The following is a 25,406-nucleotide window of genomic DNA, read 5'->3' as shown; positions in this document are numbered from 1 at the left end:
ATGAATGATCTTTCAGCTGTGGGAAGGGGCAGCAGAGAGGGAGGAATAAAGGACAGAGGAAAATGTCTGGGGCAAGTGTAGCAGCTGAGCTGCCGCTCCTTCCAGTGTTCCTCTCAGACTCAGTCCCTTACTGCAAGCCGGCTGGTGGCTGCTGATCACTGTGAAGTTCCAGCCCTTCTCTTCCTATTCATCAGCGGAGGCAAAGCTGTGCCTGCGGAAGGAAAGTAATGTCTGACTCTGATGTCTCGTGTCTGTGTGAGTGTGACCCGGCTGGCCAGACATCCATCACATGTTCAATGTGCCATTGAGTGAAGCCACAGCCTGCTCTTCTAGTATCTGCTGGGCTTGCTGATCTGTGTCAGTGTTGGTGGTGGTTTGTTGTGTTGTGTTAGTCTGTCACTGTGTGGGATCACTCAGTTCAGGTGTTCTCTCTGTGTGTGGGCTGGACTGCCTGCTGTCACAACATTTTATCTCCCCCTATTGCTTGGGGAATTCCAGCCTGGGATCTGCCAGAGCTATCTTATGGCACTTTATTTTGCAAATTAAAAGAGATTTACAGTTCCATGTTTTGTTGATGCAATATTTTCTAATGTTTTAAAAACAATTTTGTGGGTGGGGGTGCAAGTAGCTGGTCTTGCCTAGGGTGCAAAATAGTCTAGCACCGGCCCTGGTTACATATATAATAATAATTCACATCCTATTTACCATTTTTTGTGGTGTATTAACTCTATTCTATTTCTCTTAACAAAATGCTGATAGTATCATGCTATGGTTAACGCTCGCTTTGAATTTTGTTGTGTTGTATCATGTTTTTAAAATTTGGAAATATTACATAGAATTGAGAAATAGCTCATAAAATGAAGCTCTAATTGAAAAAAGATTTGAAAAATATGTCAATCCAATATTTCATATTCCTGTACCACGTACTTGTATGAAAAAATATCCTGTTCTTTTGTATTGCTTCCTTTGTGTGAAATTCCTGGTGTTCCTGCCAGTTCCACTGCTTTTCTGTTAAAAACTGACCACACTAGGCAGGAGAACACAGTATGGTCAGTTTTCTGGCTGTGCTGGGAGCTAATCCAATGATCAGGCTTGCACTGACACGTCCCCCCCTGCACCGCCATTCACTGGGAGGATCAGTGGTTAATAAAGGTATGAAAATTCTTGCACAACAGAATAAAAATTCGGAAGTGATGTTATGTATTGTACTGTATTTTTGGATAAAAACTGTAATGATTAAAGAAAATCATACGATCTGGTATTGTAGAGTAAACATTTTCGTTTTTGTCCTTTGAAATAATTTCAAATAAAAACTGTGTACTAACGATCAGATTTTCGTAAGATCACTTAGAAAGCGGTACTTTTCATATGATTTTCTGATTGTGTGTATTAGGCTAAAGCCGATTTTGAAGTGATTATACGATAATCTGATTGTTAGTACACAGCTTTCATCCAAAATTATTTGATGGGACAAGCACGAAAATTTTTCTCATACAATACCAGATCGTATGATTTTCATTTACTCAGTACAGTTTTTTTCCGAAAATACAATACATTACATCACATCCAAATTTTTTTTTTCGGTCGTACAATAATTTTTGGAACTTTAGTAACCGCTTCACTTTCGATATGAGACTAGCATGCAAAAAGAAAAACAGACAAAAATATTCATACGATATTCTCATCGTGTGTATGGGGCTTAAGCCTTGAGCAAAAATATAATAGCCATTGTTAGTAGTGTAAAAGTGAGGGTTTTGCACTGTACTGAAGTAAAATAAATAATGCTATTGATCATCACACTATACACATCTATTATACATCACAGACATCAATTAAAAAGCCATTAAATTCATATGTTATAATGACCTGTATTAAAGCACTAAATCCTAATGGTAAGTAAACTTTATTACAGTAGTTACTGTACATAGTTACTTAGTTGCATAGTTAGTCTGGCTGAAAAAAGACAAAAGTCCATCCAGTTCAACCATTAAAAAAAATATAAAAGTTATAATCCTATACCCACAGTTGATCCAGAGGAAGCCAAAAAAAAACCAGCAAAACATGATCCAATTTTCTCCTGAAGGGAAAAAAATTCCTTCCTGAACCCCTGAGAGGCAATCGGATATTCCCTGCATCAACTTTAGCTATAAATATTAGTATCCAGTTATATTATGTGTATCTAGGAAAGAATCCAGGCCTTCTTTAAAGCAATCCACTGAGCTGGCCAGAACCAACTCTTGAGGCAGTCTATTCCACATTTTCACAGCTCTTACTGTGAAGAAACCTTTCCATATTTGGAGATTAAATTTATTTTCCTCCAGACGTAAAGAGTGCCCCCTTGTCCTCTGTGATGACCTCAGGATGAATAGGTCTTCACCGAGTTCACTATATGAACCACTGATGTATTTATACATTTTGATCATATCCCCCCTTAATCTCCTCTTCTCGAGAGTGAATAAATTCAGTTCCTCTAATCTTTCCTCATAGCTGAGCTCCTCCATGCCTCGTATCAGTTTGTTTGCCCTTCTCTGTACTTTCTCCAGTTCCCCAATGTTCTTTCTGTAAATTGGTGCCCAAAACTGAACTGCATATTCCAGATGAGGTGTTACTAATGATTTGTACCGGGGTAACATGATATCTCTCTCTCTGGAGTCTATACTTCTTTTAATACAAGAGAGGATTTTGCTCGCTTTAATAACCGCAGCTTGGCATTGCATGCCATTATTAAGCTTGTGATCTACCAGAACCCCCAGATCCTTCTCCACCATTGATTCCCCTAGTTGTACCCCCCCCAGTATATATGATGCATGCATATTCTTAGCCCCCAAGTGCAGAATCTTACATTTATCAACATTAAACCTCATTTGCCACATCGTTGCCCAATCAAGTATATGTTAATTTCATTTCTGTACATTCCCATGGAATGTACTATACAAAATATTGGTGCACTAATATAACTAATCAATTATGTGCTTTACGGGGAGTATTGTGCTGTATAACCAAATAATTTTCTTGAAATAGGCTATGGCAACAGAGAACTTCAAGAGCTTAATATATTGATGGACAGTAGAATTTTAGGAAGGTTACACTATACTGCAACATGTCACCATTGTTAAATACTAAAATAGATTCATAGTCTGAGCATGTCAATAACATTCCTAAAAACTGCTTTTTAAAATGTAGCTACCCACTATAATCTTGTTTCTTATATTATTTTTCTTCTTTGCCACAAGTACTAAAGCTTTTAAAATTAAAATTTTAGTAAGGAAAACTATAACTTGCTATAGGTAAATAACTTTTGGCAATGTTGTTTAACATATCCACATCATATACCTTTTTGAATTTCACAATGTGTTTAGTCTTCTAAATAAAATATACAATCCAGTATATACCTATACGTTTTACAATACATTTAAAAACATCTATATATAGTTTACAAAAAAAAGCCTAAAACTTACCATAACTGTTTGTTTCCTCTGTGTCTCTAATATAAAATAACATCAAAATGACTTGTCAAGAAAACCAGTTCAAAGATGCACAACACCTGAAAAAGTTTTGCATTGTGTTAGCTTTACAACTAATAAATACATCTATATACAGGTATATCAGTTATGTTTTGTAATGTGATGGTAAAGTACAACTGGTTTACCTTGGTTGGAGGGTTCCATAAATTAGCACAATGTGGTAGCAGATATTTAAGTCCTTCTCTTTTTGTACGTCACTAAAACATGCTACTATTTAAATTGCAGCACAGGGAACTTAACCCTTGCAGTTTCTGTGCATGTTGTAGATAATGACTTAAAGCAAAAGTAGACTCATAAAGTACCAGCATACCATGTAGAAATTTGTACATATTTTTTGACAATATCATAATGGATTGTATGTTGGTTTAAAGATTATGATAGTTTATTAAGCTTTCTTGTTGTGATGGCAGGGATACTTTTTATCAAGCTTATAGATTATGGTAGTAAAGGCACTCATATTAAGATTTTAGGTTTTTATTGCTCTTTATTTGTAAGCAATATAAATTATGATACTATTTCACACTGTACTATACTGGACCATTGCATACAGTAGGTAATCCAATGTTCTTTGAAACTTTTAAGAGCTCCATATTATTTTGAATTACGCTTTTATGTGAAAAGAGGATAAAGGCATAAAGCAGCACATTTGAAACAACTTACAATTGATTTGCAAGGCAAAAATATTTTTTTTTATATTTTCTCGTGATTGGGTATTCTTTGTAAAATTCACAAAGGGCAGATTGAATTTTAAAGTGAAAATTCCTTCACAAAGTGAACAATCTATTTGCTTCTAGTGAATCTACCCCAGTAAAATGAATTGTTGCTTGACTTTCCTTTACAGACTGGCAGCAGCTAGAGGCTGTGTAGTACTTTCTTGAAAAGTACCTGCAACAGCCAGCCTGATGTTTCAAACTCAGTGACTGTTATTGTTCCACTTGGCAATTTCCCAGATATTGGTTGTATTCCTGCATTTAGTACCTTTGTGACGAAAGATTAATACAGTAATCCTGAGCCTCCAACTCTGCGGATACTTACTAGCGCAGCAGCCTTATTCTGTAAGCTAGTACAATGGGCAGTAGTGGTGTACAAAGTGGAGTAACTCACAGCAACCAGCCAATCAATCAATCAATTAATCACGTCTTAACTGACCTACCCCCAGTAAACTGACATTTTGATCCCCTCCTTTTCATCCTTATAATATAGGAGGAAAAACTTGTCAGCTTGGCTCCACTAATTACATATTTAGAAGTATTTACTAGTATTTGCCATTTTATAGTTACTATTTTTATTCATTTTTAATAGCTAATCAATCAAAATTTCAGTTCTGAGTAAATGCTTAGGTCAGATGATAGAAGAGGTTATCAGATGACATTTTGCAGGACGTTCCATAAAGTGTAACAATACAATACTTTAATAAAATGCTTTCCTAAAGAAAGGATAATATGCTTCAGAAGTCAACTGCATGAAATTATTATTTTGCTATACAAAGTAGAAATTTTATAAAAAAAAGAGAATGATCTATCCAGGAGAAAAATACTGTCACATGCAACCACATTTTCAGCATTTCATGCTTTTTTTCATTGATTGAGTGAAAGATACAATATTTTAATTCTATGATCATTTATCATTATACTGTAGGTATGACCAGCATAATAATGTAGGAGATGGTTGAATGCACCCCAGTGCACCCCAGTGCACCCTAAACTAAGATACGTTTGAGTGGTCCTAAATGTATAGGATTCACATTGGTGAACTGTCTTCTTTTGGACCCAGATGAACTAAAATATCACTTATTCTGAAACAATATTTTGCTTATCTGAAACACTTGTTAAAAAAGGTATACATGGGGTTGATTTAATGAAATTGGAGAGTGCAAAATTTGGTGCAGCTGTGAATTGTAGCCAATCAGCTTCTAACTTCTGCTTAAAAAAAAAAACTGGAAGCTAATTGGTTTCTATGCAGAGCTGCACCAGATTGTGTACTCTTCACTTTTAGTAAATCAAGCCCACTGTCTTGTATACTCCATTTTATGTACCACACCCAGAGCTGTCATTTAAGAGTGTTATTAGATTATAGCAAAATACAATCAACAACCAACATAATGCCACTGATGTCTCATAGAATGTATGACAGAAAAAGGTGCATACTTTAGGGTATGATATACAACGTTTAAACATTGTTTTTCATAGCTGAAGCCAAGGAAAGATGGAAAAATCTCCAAAAGGCATCAAATTACAGATTAGACATTCTTATAATATGACAACAAAAGTTAGATTTTATTTCCATCATTTACACTTTCAAAATAACAGAAAACAAAAAAATGGCGTCTGCAAAAGTTTGGGCACCCTGCATAATTTATAGCATGCACTGCCCCCTTTGCCAAGCTGAGACCTGCCAGTGTCATGGATTGTTCTCAATCATCGTCTGGGAAGACCAGGTGATGTCAATCTCAAAGGTTTTAAATGCCCAGACTCATCTGACCTTGCCCCAACAATCAGCACCATGGGTTCTTCTAAGCAGTTGTCTAGAAAACTGAAACTGAAAATAGTTGATGCTCACAAAGCTGGAGAAGGCTATAAGAAGATAGCAAAGCGTTTTCAGATGTCAATATCCTCTGTTCGGAATGTAATTAAGAAATGGCAGTCATCAGGAACAGTGGAAGTTAAAGCAAGATCTGGAAGACCAAGAAAAATATCAGACAGAACAGCTCGCAGGATTGTGAGAAAAACAATTCAAAACCCACGTTTGACTGCACGATCCCTCCAGAAAGATCTGGCAGACACTGGAGTTGTGGTACACTATTCCACTATAAAGAGATACTTGTACAAATATGGTCTTCATGGAAGAGTCATCAGAAGAAAACCTCTTCTACGTCCTCACCACAAAAATCATCGTTTGAACTTTGCAAATGAACATATAGACAAGCCTGATGCATTTTGGAAACAAGTTCTGTGGACCGATGAGGTTAAAATTGAACTTTTTGGCCGGAATGAGCAAAGGTACGTTTGGAGAAGAAGGGGCACAGAATTTAATGAAAAGAACCTCTGTCCAACTGTTAAGCATGGGGTTGGATTGAAATTGAAAATCTATGGATAGACCTTAAAAGAGCAGTGCGTGACAGACAGCCCAGAAATCTCAAAGAACTGGAAGACTTTTGTAAGGAAGAATGGGCAAAGATACCTCACACAAGAATTGAAAGACTCTTGGCTGGCTACAAAAAGCGTTTATAAGCTGTGATACTTGCCAAAGGGGGAAGTACAAGATATTTACTCTGCAGGGTGCCCAAACTTTTGCAGACGCCATTTTTTTGTTTTCTGTTATTTTGAAAGTGTAAATGATGGAAATAAAATCTAACTTTTGTTGACATATTATAAGAATGTCTAATCTGTAATTTGATGCCTTTTGGAGATTTTTCCATCTTTCATTGGCTTTTCTATGCACATTAATACAAATTTTTAGCTGGGGTGCCCAAACTTTCGATTAACCATTTGCTCTCCAGGAAGAATTGGTTTAAAGTTTGTAGTCATTCCTCATAACTAAGGTCCTCCAACCCCCTTATTACCTTTGTTGCCCTTCTATTGACTGCTAGCCTTGCTTGCTGCAGCTTGGCATTGTATGCTATTTCTAAGTCTGTGATCTACTAGGACTCCAGATCCATTTCCATCCTCTATTCTCGAAGAAGTTCTCCCACTAGCAAGTAACTTGTATTAACCTCTTCCCGCCCGGCCTATAGCCGAATGGCGGCCGGGAAAAAACCCTCACCTTTCCGGGTGGACGCCATATGGCATCCTTTCGGGCATGCGCAGTTTGCGCGCCTGCAGAGCCACGCAGCGGCTCGATCTGTCACCGGCTGTGTACCTCGGACACGGCCGATGACAGATCTGAATACCGGCCCCGTTGCCGGTACCATGTGACCTGCTGTGACCAATCACAGCAGGTCACATGACAGTTGTATACAATGGATGGCTTCATTCATGCCATCCATACTAGTGTGTCTAGCTGTGAATGGTCACAGCGATCACATGCACAGGCTGGGCCAATCACAGCCAAGCTCTGTCATGTGATTAGCCGTGGCCAAATCACAGCTAAGCACAAAAAAAAAAACCCTGAATGAATCGATGTCATTCAGGTAAATGCTTGCTTATAGCAAAGTAATTCTTTGCTATAAGCAAATTGTGTAAAAAAAAAAAAAATACTGATCACTTCCCCAAAGTAGTACAATGTTACTATGGTAACATTGTTCTACTTTGGCCATAGTGAAATATGAAAAAAAATCCTTAAAAAAATAACAAATGTAATAAAAAATGTAAAATAATAAAAAAAATTAATATTTTTTTTTTTCATACTGTCACCAGTCAGTGTCCCTGATTACCGCCATGCCAGTTATTTGATGACGCTGTACTGCACTGGTGACAATATGTAAAAAAAATAGTGAAAATAATTTTTTTCATTTTTTCATTTTCCCAAAAATTATGACAAAAAAAACACAACTTCAAAAAACTCGCCATGCCTCTTATGAAGTACGTTGGACTGTCTACTTTGCAAAAAGGGGTCATTTGGGGGATATCTGTACTGTTCTGACATTCTTGGACCTCAAGAAATTAGATTGGCTATCAGTACTTCAGGATTGATCAATATTCAGATATATCCCATAGTTTGTGAACTCTATAACTTTCCTACAAACTAAAAAATACATCCTAATTTTGGTTATTTTTACCAAAGACATGTAGCAGAATACATCTTTTATAACAGAAATAAAGAAAAGCGTGTTTTTTTTTTTTCAAAATTTGCAGTCTTTTTTTTGTTAATTTAGCAAAATATTAAAACCCCAGTGGTGATAATATACCACCAAAAGAAAGCTCTAGTTGTGTGAAGAATGAAATGATAAAATTTTATTTTGGGTACAATGTTGTATGACTGCGCAATTGTCATTCAAAGTGTGAGAGCGCTGAAACCTGAAAATTGGCCTGGGCAGGAAGGGGGTAAAAGTGCCCTGTATGGAAGAGGTTAAAACCCCGTTCTCACTGGGTGTGACTTGTCATGCAACTTGACAGATCAAAGTCACATGACAAATCTCACTCTATTTACTGCTATGGAACCGCTCGAATTGGTGTGACTTGATTAGCAGCAACTTTGAAAAAGGTTCTTTCACTATTTTTGTGCGATTTCATGTGCAATGTGCATTGACATCTGTGTATGAAGTTGCACAGATGTCGGCAAGCTGCACATGAACTCGCACTGATCAGCGGCTTTAAAATCACACTGAAGTAGTGCAACTTCAAAGTTGAACCCAATGTAAACAAGGGCTAGTATTTTTAGTTTGCAAATACATTATTTTAAAATTTTCTATATTAAACCTCATTTACTATGTAGCTGCCCACCCCTCTGTTTTAATTAGGTCTTCTTGTAAAGTTGCTATATCCCATTTTAATCCTATTTACTAGTAAAACTGTATAGTCACAGCATGCTAATGAACTGGTACAGCTTTTTAGAGAACAACTGGGGCCAACTGTGCCTCTAACTGCCTGCTAATAGTTATTAATTTATGTTGGCTGAAATGTGGCGCGTTGTCTTTTGAAAACTAAAGTATTTATTTATCACCACTTAAATTTCAGAATATGGGGGGGGGGGACAAAGCTTTTCTTCATACCACAACAAATCTCCATCAATATAAAGCTATTTATCAAATATATGAAAAGTTTTGTAGAGGGATCAGGAGCTGACTGCCTCAATTCCAAGCTGAATGTTTGCCTCTAGCTGTAAATGACAGGCAATGATCATGGGCTGAACCTTGCTAGAATCTAACATGGTCACTAAAACCTGTTTTAACTCAGTACAGGGTCTGATCTGTTTTTGAAAAGGTGAGGTACCACTATTTTGTGAACATGTTTATTATTTGTCTATTTCTATATCTGATAGCCAAGTCATGACATTTTCAGGTGTTCCATTGTCTTCATGTAAGTTCCTACATTGTCTATTTGGCATCATCTATCCTGGTTTGATTTCTGTTCCTGACATCTTACTACATATTCTATTGAAATTGGACGCTATACACTGTCAGATATCTGAAATTGGAAAGATCTTTGTAACTCACCAAGCAAGCTTCACAACTGCAATAATCTTATAAAGGGCTTCTGCTGTTGAACATGGTCCTTTATTCATGTCCTGGTGTTTTGTGTGTCCTATGGATTAATAAATGCACACTATATTCATCTATCCTTCGGTGTGCGGCTGACCCTTCTTCCTATTGCATCATGTGTGGTAGAGAGCCAGAGCCTGCACCTGTTGTGGATTGATCTGGATTGTTTGCCTGAGCTGTATACCTTTGTTCTTTGGATGCATCCCAGTTAATAAGTTCCAATTCTGCCAGATCCTATAATGGCGATTGTGAAAACCACATTGGAGGGAGCCATATGAGCCTGTTGCCCAGATAGGAACCTCTAGTACTACCAGGGACTGATTACCTCTGCTAGCCTTCGATCCCTTATTTGTATCCCTTATTCCACTCCTCCAATTGAAGGTTCGGCTTGAATATCATACCTATGCAGACCTAAAACCTTATACATGCCATCTTCTCCTCTGATGAAGCAGATGCACAAGTCTGAGAAATGTGTTGAGTAATATCCTCATGCCATTATTTCACGATATAGGTGTCCGTTTATGAACCAGCGGTAATAGATCGCTGCTCAGTTCTCCGGCATTCTCGGAGAACACAGTTCTCCTGTGAATGAAGTTTATGAAGCAGTTCTCCAAACGAAGGGAGAACGGTCTCCAAACGCTGGAGAACGGTCTACAAACTCTGGAAAACGGCTGATTTTACTATAATCTCGCGAGATTACAGTAAAAGATCAGTTTACTAAGCAGAGGTAAATTATCTCTGCTTAGTTTGCGGTCCCTCTGATTCTCCAGCTCTGGGCTGGAGAATCTGGAGGGAGAACACAGATCTCTAGTGAAGGGCTGACATGATCTCCTGAGTGTCATAAACTGTGAATGACCAGAGAATAGCTGAGATCCGTTGAATCGCAGCTATTCTCTGTGTCATAAACGGACACCATAATACTCATAAAATTCTCTTCATACTGTTGCATCTGTGGGTAACTGGTGGGACTCAACGTAGATATTCAATGTGGTAGTAGCAAAAATTTAAATCAGTGGTTCCCAACCTATTCTATGCTTCAAACCCCACAGAATTTTTTATTTATTTTTAAACCCCGTACAAACCTTATATCAATTTTGAGGATGAAGAAGTCTAGTTTTTGAACCACAAATTGAAGCAAATGAAATACTACAAGTGAATCAAAATAAAGTTCCAAATTGTAAGAATTTGGATTCATGATCCATTCTTCTGAAATCTTCAGGTCTCCAACTGCAAAATATTCACTAAATTTAATGTGTAACAATATACATTTTATGAGTGTAACAATATGCAATCATTGTGTTATAATAATTGTAAAAGCAATACTCTGACAATCAGTTATATAGTTTGTGCAGCACTTCACATTATAAAGGGAAACAGTATAGTAATAAAATAATAAAACTCAATACGAGAGGGTTAGGAAGTCCTGTATATGTGTACAATTCTTTTTATTTCCTTGAATACATAGAACAGATGTTTTATGATCTCTTTGACACATGTTTTATCATTGTAGCACCTGAAAAGTCCCAACAAATTTTGTACTAATGTTTGAGCTTTAAAAGATGTGGGAAATTTTTCTAGAAGAGAAGCACAATAGAGTAGCTAACAAAACTTGAGCAGTATTCATGTGGAGCAATGTGTACACATGTCTTATCAGCTGCCTCTGTTTGCATACTGTATATTGGAAGTCAATTCCATGGAAGCCATAAAATGTAGCCAGATTTAAGATGGAATTGTTACTATTTACCTACACAACTAATTTGCTTAACTTCACAAGTTTTTTTTTCTTTGCAGCTGGCAAGCATCACTTTCACACAAACAGTATCTATTATTCCAGTAGTAAAACACATCATATTACATAACCGTTAAATAACATTATTGTTAACACGCAGTCTTGCCTGGCGATGGAAATCCATTCAAACTCAGATTTTTAAAAAATGATAAACGAGTTTACATATAACTATGCAGCTTTACTGAACTTAGAACACATAATCAGCATAGAATTGTTTTAGGGAAGTGTAGCAGCAGGGGATTTTCCAGAATCGGCTTGCCTTACTTTTTTGCACCAAACGTTATCAGAATTATTTAGTCTGAAATATTCATACTATGAAACAAACAGCACAATTTTAAATGTTACTGGTTGTTGCTTGCAGGCATTCAGTGGATGTAACATACATCTGGCCGTTCAACAAAGGGCAACATCTCCTAACTGTTTGCTTTTAATTATATCTTATATAGTACACAATATACAGTGTATATACTGTATATATATATATATATATATATACACACAGTGGGGTTTATTTACTAAAGCTGGTACACTCAGAATCTTGTGCACCTGGTAGCCAATCAGCTTCCAGGTTCTATTGCTAAAGCTTAATTGAACAAGCTGCGGTTAGAAGCTGATTAGCTACCACCCAGAGCTGCACGAGTGAACCAGCTTTAGTAAATAAACCCCACTGTGTATATTTAAAGATAACACCATGATCAAACAATTGTCATGGCAGGGAATGTCCTCAACATTGTTTTGCCATAAGGTTAAAAACAGACATAACTGGAGTCAAACATTTTTTTAAAGTGTTACTAAACCCACAACAGTAAAATCAGTCTGTATATGCAAAGCATGCTTGTTATACTCACTGTGGAACCTAAGGGGTTAATCCTCTGCATTGTGTAAAAACGCTGTTTGATCCTGTCTTCTGATCCTCCCTTTCTTTCAGTGTCCCCCTCTCATCTCCTGATAAGACATATCATGTGGAGACTGTCTGCTGTAATTTTTCCACTACACTTTTTTTTTTGTGAATGGGTAGCAGTACCATGTATCCCATACTCATTCAAATAGAGGGGGCCGGGATTTGGGGGCCCCCTTGTCAAAGAGGGCTTCCTGATTCCGATAACCGGCCACGGCTGAGGGGAAGAGGCCCTTGTCCCTATCAACATGAGACAAGGTGCTTTGGAGGAGGGGGAGCCCCCCCTGCACCCAAAGCACCCCCTGTGATTTAAGGGCATGTAGCCTGGTATAGTTCAGGAGGGGGGACGCTCACTCGTCTCCCCCTTTCCTGACCTGCCGGACTTCATGCTTGGATAAGGGTTTGGAATGAATTTTGGGGGGACCCCAATGCCTTTTTTTAAATTTTGGCATGGGGGTTCACCTCAAAATCCATACCAGACCGGAGGGGCTTGGTGTGGATGGGGGGGACCCCACGCTTTTTTTTTCTTTTTAATTGCCAGGCAATAACGGCATTTTTTTTTACATTCAGCTGTCAGCGGGAAATCCCGCTGACAGCTGAAACAATAAAGAATGTTTTTAGTAGCTGTGCAATATCTTACTGCATACTCAGATACAGCTTAGTGAATTTTCCCCTCTGTTCGAATTTCTCAGTCAAACTTTTGAGCGCGAACAGAACAGGGGGGTGTTCGGCCCATCGCTAGTGCCGTCCATTTCCTGTATTGTCCCACTAAGGGACTGTTCTGAAGAGCTACTACAGGGAAGAGTGTCCTCATTGATCCTGTTAGTAATGTGGAGTTGCCCACAGTTCACGGAACCCTTATCGCTGCAATAAACTTTAAGGCAACCCTTATGAACTGTGATTTCTTGAGTCAAATTGTGAAGTTGCTGCTTGTCTGGCTGCTGCACTAGTGGGAATAGAACCTGGGACTTTAAATCAGTGGCCCTAGCAAAGGATAGCACTTCACTCATACAACTGCAGCTCTGCCTCTACTCTCCATTTACTGAAGGTTTTTTATTTTATTCCTGAAGTTCAGCTTTAAGGCTACATAACATATCTCCTCTTCACTATACCCATTACATAGGGAGGTAATGTGTTTATAGTTCAGAAGTGACCCCTTTGAGACTAAAAGATAAGTTCACCTTTGGGAACATGATACGTGTTCCACCAATTTTTAGGTTTAAAGAATATATCAACCCAACATTTCATACTTCTGTTATGTGCCTTCTGTACAATGTAATTGTGTTAAAAAGTATCCTGATCTCTTTGTATTGCTTCCTTTGTGTGAAAGCCCTGGTGTTCCTGGCAGTTCCTCTGTTTTCCCATTAAAAACTGACCACACTTGGCCTGAGAGCAGAGTATGACCAGTTCTCTAGCTGTAATGGAACTCAGTCTGTTCTGCTCCAATGACCAAACATGTGCTGACATGGAAATCGATCAGTCCTGATGTACTAACGGCATTGATCTCATTTCTTGAGGCCCAACAATGTAGGGACAGTACAGATACACCCAAAAGTACCCCTTTTGGAAAGTAGGCAGTCTGTGGTACTTAGTAAGAGACAGTTTTTTGAAGTTGTCATTTTTTGTCATATTTCTTTTGAAAATTAGGATATTAAAAAAAAAATTCAAAATTTGTTTATCTTACTATCACCATGCAGTACAGCATCATCATATAACTGGTGTGGCGGTGATCAGGGACACTGACTGGTGACCGTGCGAAAAAAAAAACAGTAATACTATATTGCAATATAGTAGGCTGGCAGGCCATGGAAACCCATTCCATGAAGCTCTCTACGCACACTTGTGATAACTTGAATTCTACACGAAGTTTGGAGGTCTTTAGCTATTAACTATACAGACAGTTGGCGACTTCTGCGCACTGTGCACTTCAGCATGTGCTGACCCCCCTCTGTCATTTTACTGGCTTACCACTTCGTGGCTGAGTTGCTGTTGTTCCCAGTTACTTAAACTTTGTTATATTACCACTAACATTTGACCGTGGAATATTTACTAGCAAGGAAATTTCACGGATGGACATTGCACAAGTGGCAACCTATCACAGTACCATGCTTGAATTCACTGAGCTCCTGAGAGCAACCCATTCTTTCACAAATGTTTGTAGAAGCAGTCTGCATGCCTAGGTGCTTGATTTTATATACCTGTGGCCACGGAGGTGATTGAAAAACCTGAATCCAATGATTTGGTGGGGTGTCGCAATACCTTTGGCAATATAGTGTATGTATTTTTTTTCCAATTTTTTAAAATGTTTTATTACTTTTTTTTGCCATTGTTTAAAAAAATAAAACACTCTGTCCAGACTAATATAATGTTACCATAGTAACATTGTACTACTCTGTGGAAGTGATCAGTATTTTTTTTACACATTATGGTTGCCTATAGCAGTGAATTTCACTTTTTTTGTTGTGTTTAGCGGTGATTGACCACAGCTAATCACATGACACAGATGGACTGTGATTGGTCCAGTCTGTACATGTGATCACTATGACCAATCACAGCTAACAAGACAATTGTAAAAAGTCAGTCAGTGTAGTTTAGGGTGTGGTTGCCATTATCCCTATTTCAATACAGAGGGAATTTTTCTTACATTGTGGGATTTTTAAGGCAACCTTGAGTCATATACGAGAGAGTCACTTATTAAAAGATTCACCATTTTATTTTAACAAAAAATTATTTTTGTTGTAACACATTAAAGTGCATTAAAAATAGTACATACTTGACCAAAATCAAGAACAATAATTTATAGCAAAATATCTACTACACAAGTTTGGTGGTTAATGCAGTCCATGTTCTGTGGTATCCCTCAGAAGCTGATTTCCATCTTGCAGCCCTAATTTTGACTGCACGTATATATTCAGCCTGGGACCAATGCGTTTTGAATACATTAGTATAGATTCTTCTTCAGGGAAAGGATACCACTCTATAATAATAATAATTATGGTCATTAAAACAACAATCAATACATATCCTTACAATTAAATAGCAACCATGCAAGAATGCATGACTTACATAACCACCAAAGATAGTTGAAAGAAGATGCTTTACTGTGTTTAAAAGGCAGATTTCCTGCATAGATGAGGCCTTCAAATGACATGCAAGGATCACTGCTACTGCATCACAGACACTGTTGTAATATAAAAAAAAAAAAATATATATATATATATATATATATATATATATATATATATATATATAATGCTATATGTAATATGGGATCTTAAAGAAGCAGCAAACAATCAGGTGGATGGTATATAAGATAATATGTGTCCTTTTACTGGACACATAAATACTACTAGTCCGCCCAGATGGACTACACATTCACTTACAAAAAAATTATAAAAAACTATTTATTATGTATAACCCAAATCATTACTGGCATTTAACTCACCATATACTTTGCAGCCATGTAAAAATGTTGAAGTCAGGTCTGGTTTTGTTGTTCAGACCACGGCCCTTCCAGGGGCCCTCTGCATGCATAAAGACTATGACTGCTCCCAAAATAGGATTGAATATCAGCAACTGTAGGTAATGATACCAAAGGTGGCCTTTTATAGAGTCCCAGGTGGGTGTGATACATAGATTTCCTCCCACATGCAGAGTAAATCTGCTAGAGAGGAAGATGGCGCCCCCCATCATGTGGTCATTGGCGTTCATCTCAACTGTGCAGGCACAAAGAAACATTGACGTCATATCCGACTCCGGAATGACATATTTCCGGAGAACAGGAATGGCTCATGTTGGAGACCGCTGCGGAGTGTTCCGAAGTGCACAAGAGACAGGGGAAGGATAACCGGCCCCACCGCTCCCCACAGCCACAAAGAACCAGGGAGACCCTTACCATGCCGGACACATCAATATGAGGCCATCCCACCCGGAGGAAAAAAAACGCATTTGCACAGTGAATTCATGTACATTACATTTCACACAAATTGAAAAAGTTAATGCATAATCTGGACAGTAAATAATAACTTAATCAAAAAGAGAAATTTTTTAAAATTAAATACATAACATAAACAGAGAAATTCTCCACAGCATATGATAGAAATAGAGAGAACTTCTTAATTGAAGGGGAATGGAGCATCCAATAAAGAAGCACTTTGAAAGCAAAATCAATCTGTTTTACCAGAGACAAAACCTTCTAAGAAGGGTCTATAACTTTCAGATTCATTTAAACCAGGATGGCAAGTGGCATCAAGGTGTCTAATCCAGCGCATTTCTTGCTGTAATAGTCTCTTGTTCCAATCGCCCCCTCTAATAGGAATATGTATTCTATCTAGAACTGAAAAGATCACTTTAGGCATTTTGTATTTGTGAAATTTGACAACATGTCTTCCCAGAGGTACATAAAGTTTACCTATCCTCATAGCATGAACATGTTTATAAATACGTTTCTAAAATTCTTGGCGTGTCTTACCTACATAAAAAGATCCACATTCACAAGACATGAGATAAACAACGCCTTTTGTTTAACAGTTTGCAACTTATCTCCATTTGGTAGAGTAAATTGTTTCCTATTGCTCAGTAAGGGACAGTATGCACATTCTCCACAAGGGAAGGTGCCATCATATTTGCATGGGTCACATCTCTGTTCCCCTCTATATTCGCTTTGTACAAAAGAGTCCTTTAAAGATCCTGTCCTTTAATAGGTAATGGAGGGACTCTAATCTACCAATTTACCAATAATTGGGTCTTCTGTCAGAACTGCCCAATGTCTCTGTAATATTTTTCTTATTGGAGTGTGTTCATTGGAGAATTTTAAAATGACTCTAATTTCTTCCTTGTCTGCTTGTTTCTGACATTTGGAGCTGAAAAGGAGACTATGCCTAGCCAAATTCTTTGCACGGTTAAATGCCTTTTTAAGGCCTGTTTTACTATATATCCTCATGTTAACAATCTTTCGGTGAGCTCATTAGCCTCTCTTTGAAACACACTATACAAGTTTGTTTGATGCGTAGAAATTGACTATATGGTATAGATCTCTTGAGTGGCTCTGGATGAAAGCTGTTGGCATGCAGGATTGTATTGCCGGCAGCTTCTTTTCTGAAGAGACTACTTTCTAGACGTCCCCCCATTGTCTTAGAAATATTGATTTCTAAAAATTTAATCTTTTCTTGATGGTAAGTCATAGTGAAAAAAAGAGTTGAGTCATTCTGATTCACTATTTCCAGACATTTTTTCAACAATCCTTCGAGACCATCCCAGATGAAAAAAATATTGTCTATGTATCTTTGCCAAATAATGATATGTTGTGTGTACTTGGAGAGAGATTCACTGAACAAAAAATCTTTCTCCCGCACCCCCAGATACAGGTTGGCATATGAGGGAGCGCAACAAGTCCCCATAGCAACACCCTGCCCCTGGAAGTAATGTGAGCCTTTGAATGAAAAATCATTGTGATTCAAAATGTAGTCAAGCATAGTCAAAATAAATTCATTGAATCTCCATTCATGTACTCCCGTGTTGCAAAACATGTTTAACCACCGCAATTCCTTTGTTGTGTGGAATACAGTTATAAAGAGATTCCACATCCACTCTTACTAAATAGGCAGATTGAGGTACGTCGAGATTTTCATTAGTTTTTAGAAAATGAATAGAATCTTTTACGTAAGATCCTAAGATTACAACATGAGGTCTGAGATAGTGATCTATTACCTGACTAATACCTTCCGAAATACAACCATTTCCTGAAATAATAGGCCTACCAGGAGATTTGTTTATATCTTTGTGAATTTTGGGAAGTGCATAGAATGTTGGCATTCTAGGGTGCATAGTTCTAATATATTCCCATAGGTCTTTTTGAATGACTCCACTCCTATGTGCTAGATCCACTAGTTCATAAAACTGTAGATTAAATTCATTTACAAGTGCAACAGAAATTTTCTTGTAGCATGTTTTATTTTTAAGGATTTTCAAACACATATTGTCATACATAAGATTGTCCATAAGGAAAACATTTCCTCCCTTATCGGAAGGTTTTATAGTTATTTTAGTGTTTGCTGATAATGACCTCACTGCAATTTTTTCAGCTGCACTTAGATTATTGTAGATATGATGAAATTTTAAAGATTCAATGTCCTTAGTGACCTGTTGTACAAATAGCGCAATAGCTGGGTTTTGGATAAGCGATGGAAAGACGAGATCTCTTGCGAAATTTCACGTCCTGTGTTTGTATATCCTCATTGATTTGCTCAAAAAATATCTTCAATGTCCCAACCATCAGTTTGATTATTGGGTTAATTTTCCTCTAATAATAAAGTTAGGTCTCTCATTGCTTTAAAGTCTGCCGTTGTAAAGTTCGCCTCAATATTTTCAATTTGATGAGTATGTTTAACATAGAGACCCTTGAAAAAAGCTTACGTGGGAAAAGATTGATATTGTTAATTATTTCAAATGTATCCATTCTTTTATTGGGCAAAAAGATAGTCCCAATAATAGTACTCTTTCCTCTTCTCTTGAAAGTATGTGTGATGAGAGATTGATGATATTCAACCTTCTTTCTGTGTCATCTTTATTGTGTATAGTTCTATCCCTTTTCCCGCTTTGGGTGCGATGTTCTGGTTTTCTCTGTCTAAAAAACATCCTTCTTTGTCTTAGGGACAAGTCCCGGATCAATTTGTTGTGCTTGTTCCTGATATTTCTTGGTGAATTTAACAGTTGGATCACTTCACGAACCATTGGTTCCGGAGTGACTCTTAGACCCACCATCTTTGTCTTGTTGGGAAATTTGTGTAGTTTTTAGATCAACCAAATGTTTCTTAGTGCTCTGTTCCACATCCACATCACCCTGCTGTTGATTATGAAGTGAACCCTTTCGCTTTCGAAAGGATTAACCTATCTGTGAAGGAAGAGAAGAGGAAGAAGTAGATGATGAATCAGATAAATTATTATTACTCATACTATTGGTTTGTTTTCTATAACATAATCTTTGGGCCCCAGGCCATTTGTATGCTCTATTTTCACTGAAGGCTAATTTGTCTCTCCAATATTTTTTGTCTTTCTTTTGAAGAACCTGTTTATTAAAGCTTTGCAAATGTTCTTTCAATTTTCTCTCTAAACTAATATATTGAGTATGAGTTTTAAGTGATGCTAGTTGTATATAGAGAGCTTCAATGTTTTTATCTAAATTTTTTTGTTGTTTAAAGTATTCTTCTCTTAATAATAACATCACTTTTTTGTGCATTCATTTACTTTATCTTTATCCAATTTGTTTGCAAATCCAAACTTACATTATCTAAAGTGGGAAAGATTTGGACTCTCAGCCCAATAGGGTTAATATTTTCATGAATATATCGTTCAAAAGACTTTATATGCCAATGAAGGGAAGATTTTTTTCTCTAAAACTTTTTTTAAACCCTGAAATAATGATGTTAGATCTGACTCTATTTGCTCTTTTAGTTGAAAATCATTTTGATAGCCAGACATGAGAATTTCCCATTCCTCTCCCTGGAATTCCCCCATTCTAAGCTGCTGAAAATACATATAAATTTACAGGCAAAAAAAGAAAAAACTTGTTTCTATACAAAGAAAGCTGTCCAAATCCACCCGGAACTACACATTGAAAATAGTAATATAGGTGCATTGTCCATCCTGGAGATATAATCAATGTAGACATAGTCAATGTAGTTGGTTGGTGGTTAAATGCCAGTAATGATTCGGATTATATACAGTATAATAAATAGCTTTTTATAATTTTTTTGTAAGTGAATGTGTAGTCCATCTTGGCAGATCACTAGTCTAGACTATTTATGTGTCCAGTAAAAGGATATATTATCTTATATTCCATCCATCTGATTTTTTGCTGCTTCTTTAAGATCCCATATTACATATAGCATTTTATATATATATATATATATATATATATATATATATATTTTTTTTTTTGTAACAGTGTCTGTGATGTGGCGGCAGTGGTCCTTGCATGTCATTAGATGGCCTCAGCTATGAAGGAAATCTGCCTTTTAAACACAGTCAAGCATCTTCTTTCAACTATCTTTGGTGGTTATATAAGTCATGCATTCTTGCAGGGATGCTATTTAATTGTAAGGATATGTATTGATTGTTGTTTTAATGACCATAATTATTATTATAGAGTGGTATCCTTTCCCTGAAGAAAAATCTATACTAATATATTCAAAACGCGTTGGTCCCAGGCTGAATATATACGTGCAGTCAAAATTAGGGCTGTGAGATGGAAATCAGCTTCTGAGGGATACCACAGAACATGTACTGCATTAACCACCAAACTCGTGTAGTAGATATTTTGCTATAAATGATTGTTCTTCATTTTGGTCAAGTATGTACTATTTTTAATGCACTTTAATGTGTTACAACAAAAATAATTTTTTGCTAAAATAAAATGGTGAATCTTTTAATAAGTGACTCTCTCGTATATGACTCAAGGTTGCCTTAAAAATCTCACAAAAATGTAAGAAAAATTCCCTCTGTAACAACACAATTGTATACAATAGATGGCTTGAAAGGAAGCCATTCATTGTTTACTGTCATGTGACCTGCTGTGATCGGCCACATAGTACCGGGAACGAGCCGGTACACAGATCGGTCATTGGCTGTGTCCTATGGACACAGTCAGTGACAGGTCTTGCCACAGCATAGCCCCGCAGGCATGAGCAAAGTGGCGATCCGGGGGGGGACATCATATGACGCCCACCTGGATCGACGAGAGTCCCACTTGGCCATCATTCTCCTATGGGCTGTGCAGGAACTGGTTATACTGTAGTGCTAATATGCCTGTGCTGTGCAGTCCCCCCACACTGAAATCATCACTGAAACTTCTCTTCTATGTCTTGAGTGGGCCAGATGCTGACATAGTGACATAAACACCTGACCATAGATTTAGGTGAGTAAAAGAGGTTTGTAGATTTGTGATTTATTCAGATTAGGTTTATTTTTTGTTTCTTGCTGGGAGGGGGGAAGCTGATTTGGTGGAGGGGGAGCCCGAGATCAGCTTTAAAATACAACTACATTTTGAAAACTTGAGAACCGAGGTCCCCATCTTCATTGGTGTGCCTACTGAAGCAGAACGGCTGATTCTGTAGTTAAAAATAACTTTAGCTTCATGACCAGGCCATTTTTTTCTATTAAGTACTGCGCTACTTTAACTGATAATTGTACAGTCATACAACACTGTACCCAAATGAAATGTATATAATTTTATTCACACAAATAGGGCTTTCTTTTGGTTTTATTTGATTGCCACTGGGTTTTTTATTGTTTATTATATAGACAAATAAAAACCGAACATTAAAAAAAACAATATTTTTTACTTTCTGCTAAATTCTAATAAGTGTATATTAATTGGTTTGCGTGAAAGTTATAGCATCTACAAACTATGATATACTGTACTGGAAAGTTTTTTCATATACTTCTATATGCAGTAATCAGCGACTTATAGTGTGACTGTGATAGTGTGACATGCAATCTAACACAAACTGCTGCTGGCTTGGAAGTACACTAACTGACTAACTGACCAGTGAGACTAATACAGTGATCAGAGATAATACTATACACTGTCATTGTACTAATGAAACTGACTAGGAAAGGGTTAACATCTTGGGTTCATCAAGAGGTTAGGTGTGTGCCTAACAAGTGTTAATGTGTGTAATATGTGCTGCTTTTTACTAAATATCTGTTTGTTCTTTCTCTTTGGTTTGCAGGGAGAAGAAACAAACATATAATTTCCACACCAGCACTCTGGTAGTTAATTGAAAACTACAAGCTGTCAGCCACAAAGGCTGACAGTAGTTGTAGTTTTCCCATTCCCAGAACTCTGTAAATGAATGATGATCCATGCAGCAGAGTTTTTTTTTTCTTAATTGTGAAAGCAAGTTCAGAGAGAAGATCCTCAGCTTGCTGTCACTAGAGGAAGCAGATCGGGGAGAGGCTGCAGCAGTGGTAACATGTTACATGTTCCACCCTAAAAATGGGTGGAACATGTAACATGTTCCCAAAGGTGAACTTATCCTTTTCTTTACAGGTAGAGGCATAGCTATTGAGGCATCAGGGAAGGTAGTAGCTGCTTACAAATGGAGAAACAGAAAAAGGGCGCACCGACAGGTTGGCTCTGAGGAAGAGGTTGTGTCCTCGAAACGCGTTAGCAAGTTGATCATCCAGGGTTCCATCGTATGGACTCAGATGTTGTTTGGATCATACATCTTGTTCAGTTTGACATGCCTGTGTTATTATGTCCATTGTGAGTATGATACCTATTTTTGTTTCTTTAATAAATTATTTTAAACGATAATGCACTAGGTCGGTGCGCCCTTTTTCTGTTTCTCCATTTGTATCCAGTGTATTCGGACCACCCCGGTCTGTTGAGGGCAGCAAGCAGTGCATATTCCAGAAAATTCCAGAACATTCTTATTGGGTCTACTGAGTCCTTTCCTAGCGCAGGAGTAAAGTGTTTGTTGTGTTGAAGGTAGTAGCTGCTGTCAGGAGGTTAACACTGCTGTCTGCAACATGAACACCAAGAGCTCAGAACGGGTTTTAGCAGAGCACAGATAGGTGTGGTTTGAGAGCTTAGGTGGGGAAGAGTAGTGGTGTTGCAGTTTATGCCTATTTAGTATTAGTGCATGTGTTACATTGGGGGTTAGTTACCTTTAAAATGCCTTCCAATATTGTAGTTTCCACATGACATGCCTCACTTATCAAGGTCCAGTTTTTAAAAAGTCTTTACTTTTCATTAATTGTGAACAACTTCTTTAGCTAATCCCATATTTTCTCAATCAAAACCACACTTCGGGTACACACACACTTCTGCAAGTCACAGGTGTAGCTGACAGCCCGCTGCCAGCAGACTATAAAAATCAATGACCAGGGGCATGGCTAGGATGCAAACAGCAGCAGACGTGTGGCGCTGGAGCTCTGATCCAACAATTTAACAGCTGGCATTCTTATAGCTCCCCTTTTGATCTTTTGCCTACCTACCAGTGTCTCAACGCTCTGGGGTACTCCTGGTCCCCCTCTGTAGTGGATCCGATGGCTCCTAACAAGCCGTACACTAGCCCAGACGACTACTCCCTGCCCTTCTTCCTCAGCCCCCATCTTGCCCATGTGATCTCCTGCAACAGTCGACTGCCACTCAGACCTCACCAGATGCCGTGGATGAAGTCTCCCCCTCCAGCGCTGATATCCTGGTGGTTATAACCACCTGCAAGGAGACACTGACCACAAAGATAGATTTCCTGGCCAAGGATATCAGCCTCATCAGACATGACCTAGACAAATTTTGCTCCCAAATGTATGAGGCAGAGGACCGCATCTTGTCGGTGGAGACATGGTCCAATCTGATACCAGGGAGCTGCACGCTCTGCGGTTACAGGTCAGAGCTTTACAGGAGAGGGCTATTGATACCGAGAACTGGCTATGGTGAAACAACATCCGTATCATGGGACTCCTGGAGCAGGCAGAAGTGACCAAGCCTGCAGAATTTGCTGAACTGCTTCTGAGCACACTGTTTGATCTTACGGATCTGCTGCCCACCTTCATGGAGGAGAGGGACTACAGGGTCCAGGGGCGGACTGACCATTTGGGAACTCGGGCACTGCCTGAGGGCCCATTGTCAGTAGGGGGCCCCATGAGATGCCCCTGGTACCTTTCATAGGCTTTTTTGGGTATGGTTTGAGTGTGGGCAAGGACATAGGGGCCCCATGATCCCCTATTGCCTGGGGGCCCCATGAGTTGTCAGTCCACCCCTGACAGGGTTCCGCCATCCCCCCCATGCCCGGGTCTCCCCCGTATCCTTTCCTACTCCGCCTGCTCAATAACAGGGATCGGGACCACATCTTGGCTGCAGCATATGCCCAACCTGACCTGCACTATGAGAACACAAAACTCTTCTTCCCGGATTATTTGCAGGAGATCCAACAATGTTGCAAATCCTTCATGGATGTTTGGAAGCAGCTTCGAATGAAAGGTATCTGTTTTAACCTCCTCTACCTTAGTAAGCTACATATCGTGGATGGAGATTGTACCCGGTTCTTTGACATCCCAGAGGCAGCCTCGGAGTGGCTGGGCACCCATTCAGAACCTGCTCCGATACTGACATTACGGATGTCTTCCCCTGCTACACTGCCTAGATCCCAGCTAAGTGCCCTCAGGAGACTCTTTGACTTTCCACATTTCTCATCTGCAGGGGAGAATATTGTGTACTGTACTCTTTTCTCCCTCCTTACTGTTTCCTGGACCTCCATATTCTCCTCTTTTCATTTTTTTCTCTTGCATTTGCATCGCTACCATGCCACTATAATTGTGCCTAGGGAGCTACAGTACATAGGCTTCCTCCATGGGATTACCTATATCTGTTGCTGCACTATGTTGCTACTGTTACACGTGTATCATCAAACTTGGACTAGTCACAAACCACGTTTGGTGGCCCTTCATTTTCCACAAGCCCTCCGGCCTCCTTGCATTACTTTTATGATCTAGGACTCCCTAACTGCCCCACTGGACATAGTTTTGTTGTTATCACCCGTTTTCTATTCTCTGTTACGGGTAATAGGCCTCTATCTACCTCCTCCCTTGTTCTTGTTGGGATGGCACTAGATATGGGCAGGGTTTGCACCTCGGTGCTATTTTGGGTTTTGTTGAATGTTTTTGTTCTACAGGTTACTTTAAGATGCTGGCTTAAACTGGCCTTGCTGCACTTGAGATGTCCCTACCAGTCCTTTAGTTACCCACTCCAGGTCATTTTCTTTTACCATAGTTATGGCTCCAAGTGACGATGCCTCTTTCAAGGTTCTTTCCTGGAATGTCCATGGCCTCAACTCTAAATTCAAGAGAGCTATCCTATTTCAATATCTTAAACTCCATTCCCCCCAGATAATTTTATTACAAGAAAGCATCTTATGGGCAGCAAACTCCTTGCTCTCAAACGACCCTGGATTAAAAAGGCATTTCATGCCACCTATTCTACCTTTGCCAGGGGTGTCTGTCTTGATTAGTTAGTCCCACCCTTGTGTTAAAAAGGGGATCCATACAGAC

At 38.4% G+C, this 25,406-nt stretch overlaps 1 protein-coding gene across 1 annotated transcript in view; it reads right to left on the bottom strand.

The window, feature by feature from the left end:
• SPIC (Spi-C transcription factor) overlaps nt 1-25,181 on the bottom strand; it is a 51,845-nt gene extending 26,664 nt beyond the window's left edge. The window contains exons 1-2 of the mRNA XM_089652691.1: nt 25,124-25,181; nt 24,398-24,552 (exon numbers count right to left, since the gene is read on the bottom strand). Of these exons, the coding sequence (XP_089508817.1) occupies nt 24,398-24,552; nt 25,124-25,181 (213 nt within the window). The remainder of the gene's footprint in view (nt 1-24,397; nt 24,553-25,123) is intronic.
• Between the last annotated feature and the right edge of the window lie 225 nt (nt 25,182-25,406).

The sequence above is a fragment of the Staurois parvus genome, unplaced genomic scaffold (genome assembly GCF_062004578.1).
Source record: "Staurois parvus isolate SC_StPar_1 unplaced genomic scaffold, SC_StPar_1.0 ptg000025l, whole genome shotgun sequence".
NCBI lineage: Eukaryota > Metazoa > Chordata > Amphibia > Anura > Ranidae > Staurois > Staurois parvus.
Note: the sequence above shows the minus strand (reverse complement) of the source record. Positions and strands in the feature narration are given on the sequence as shown.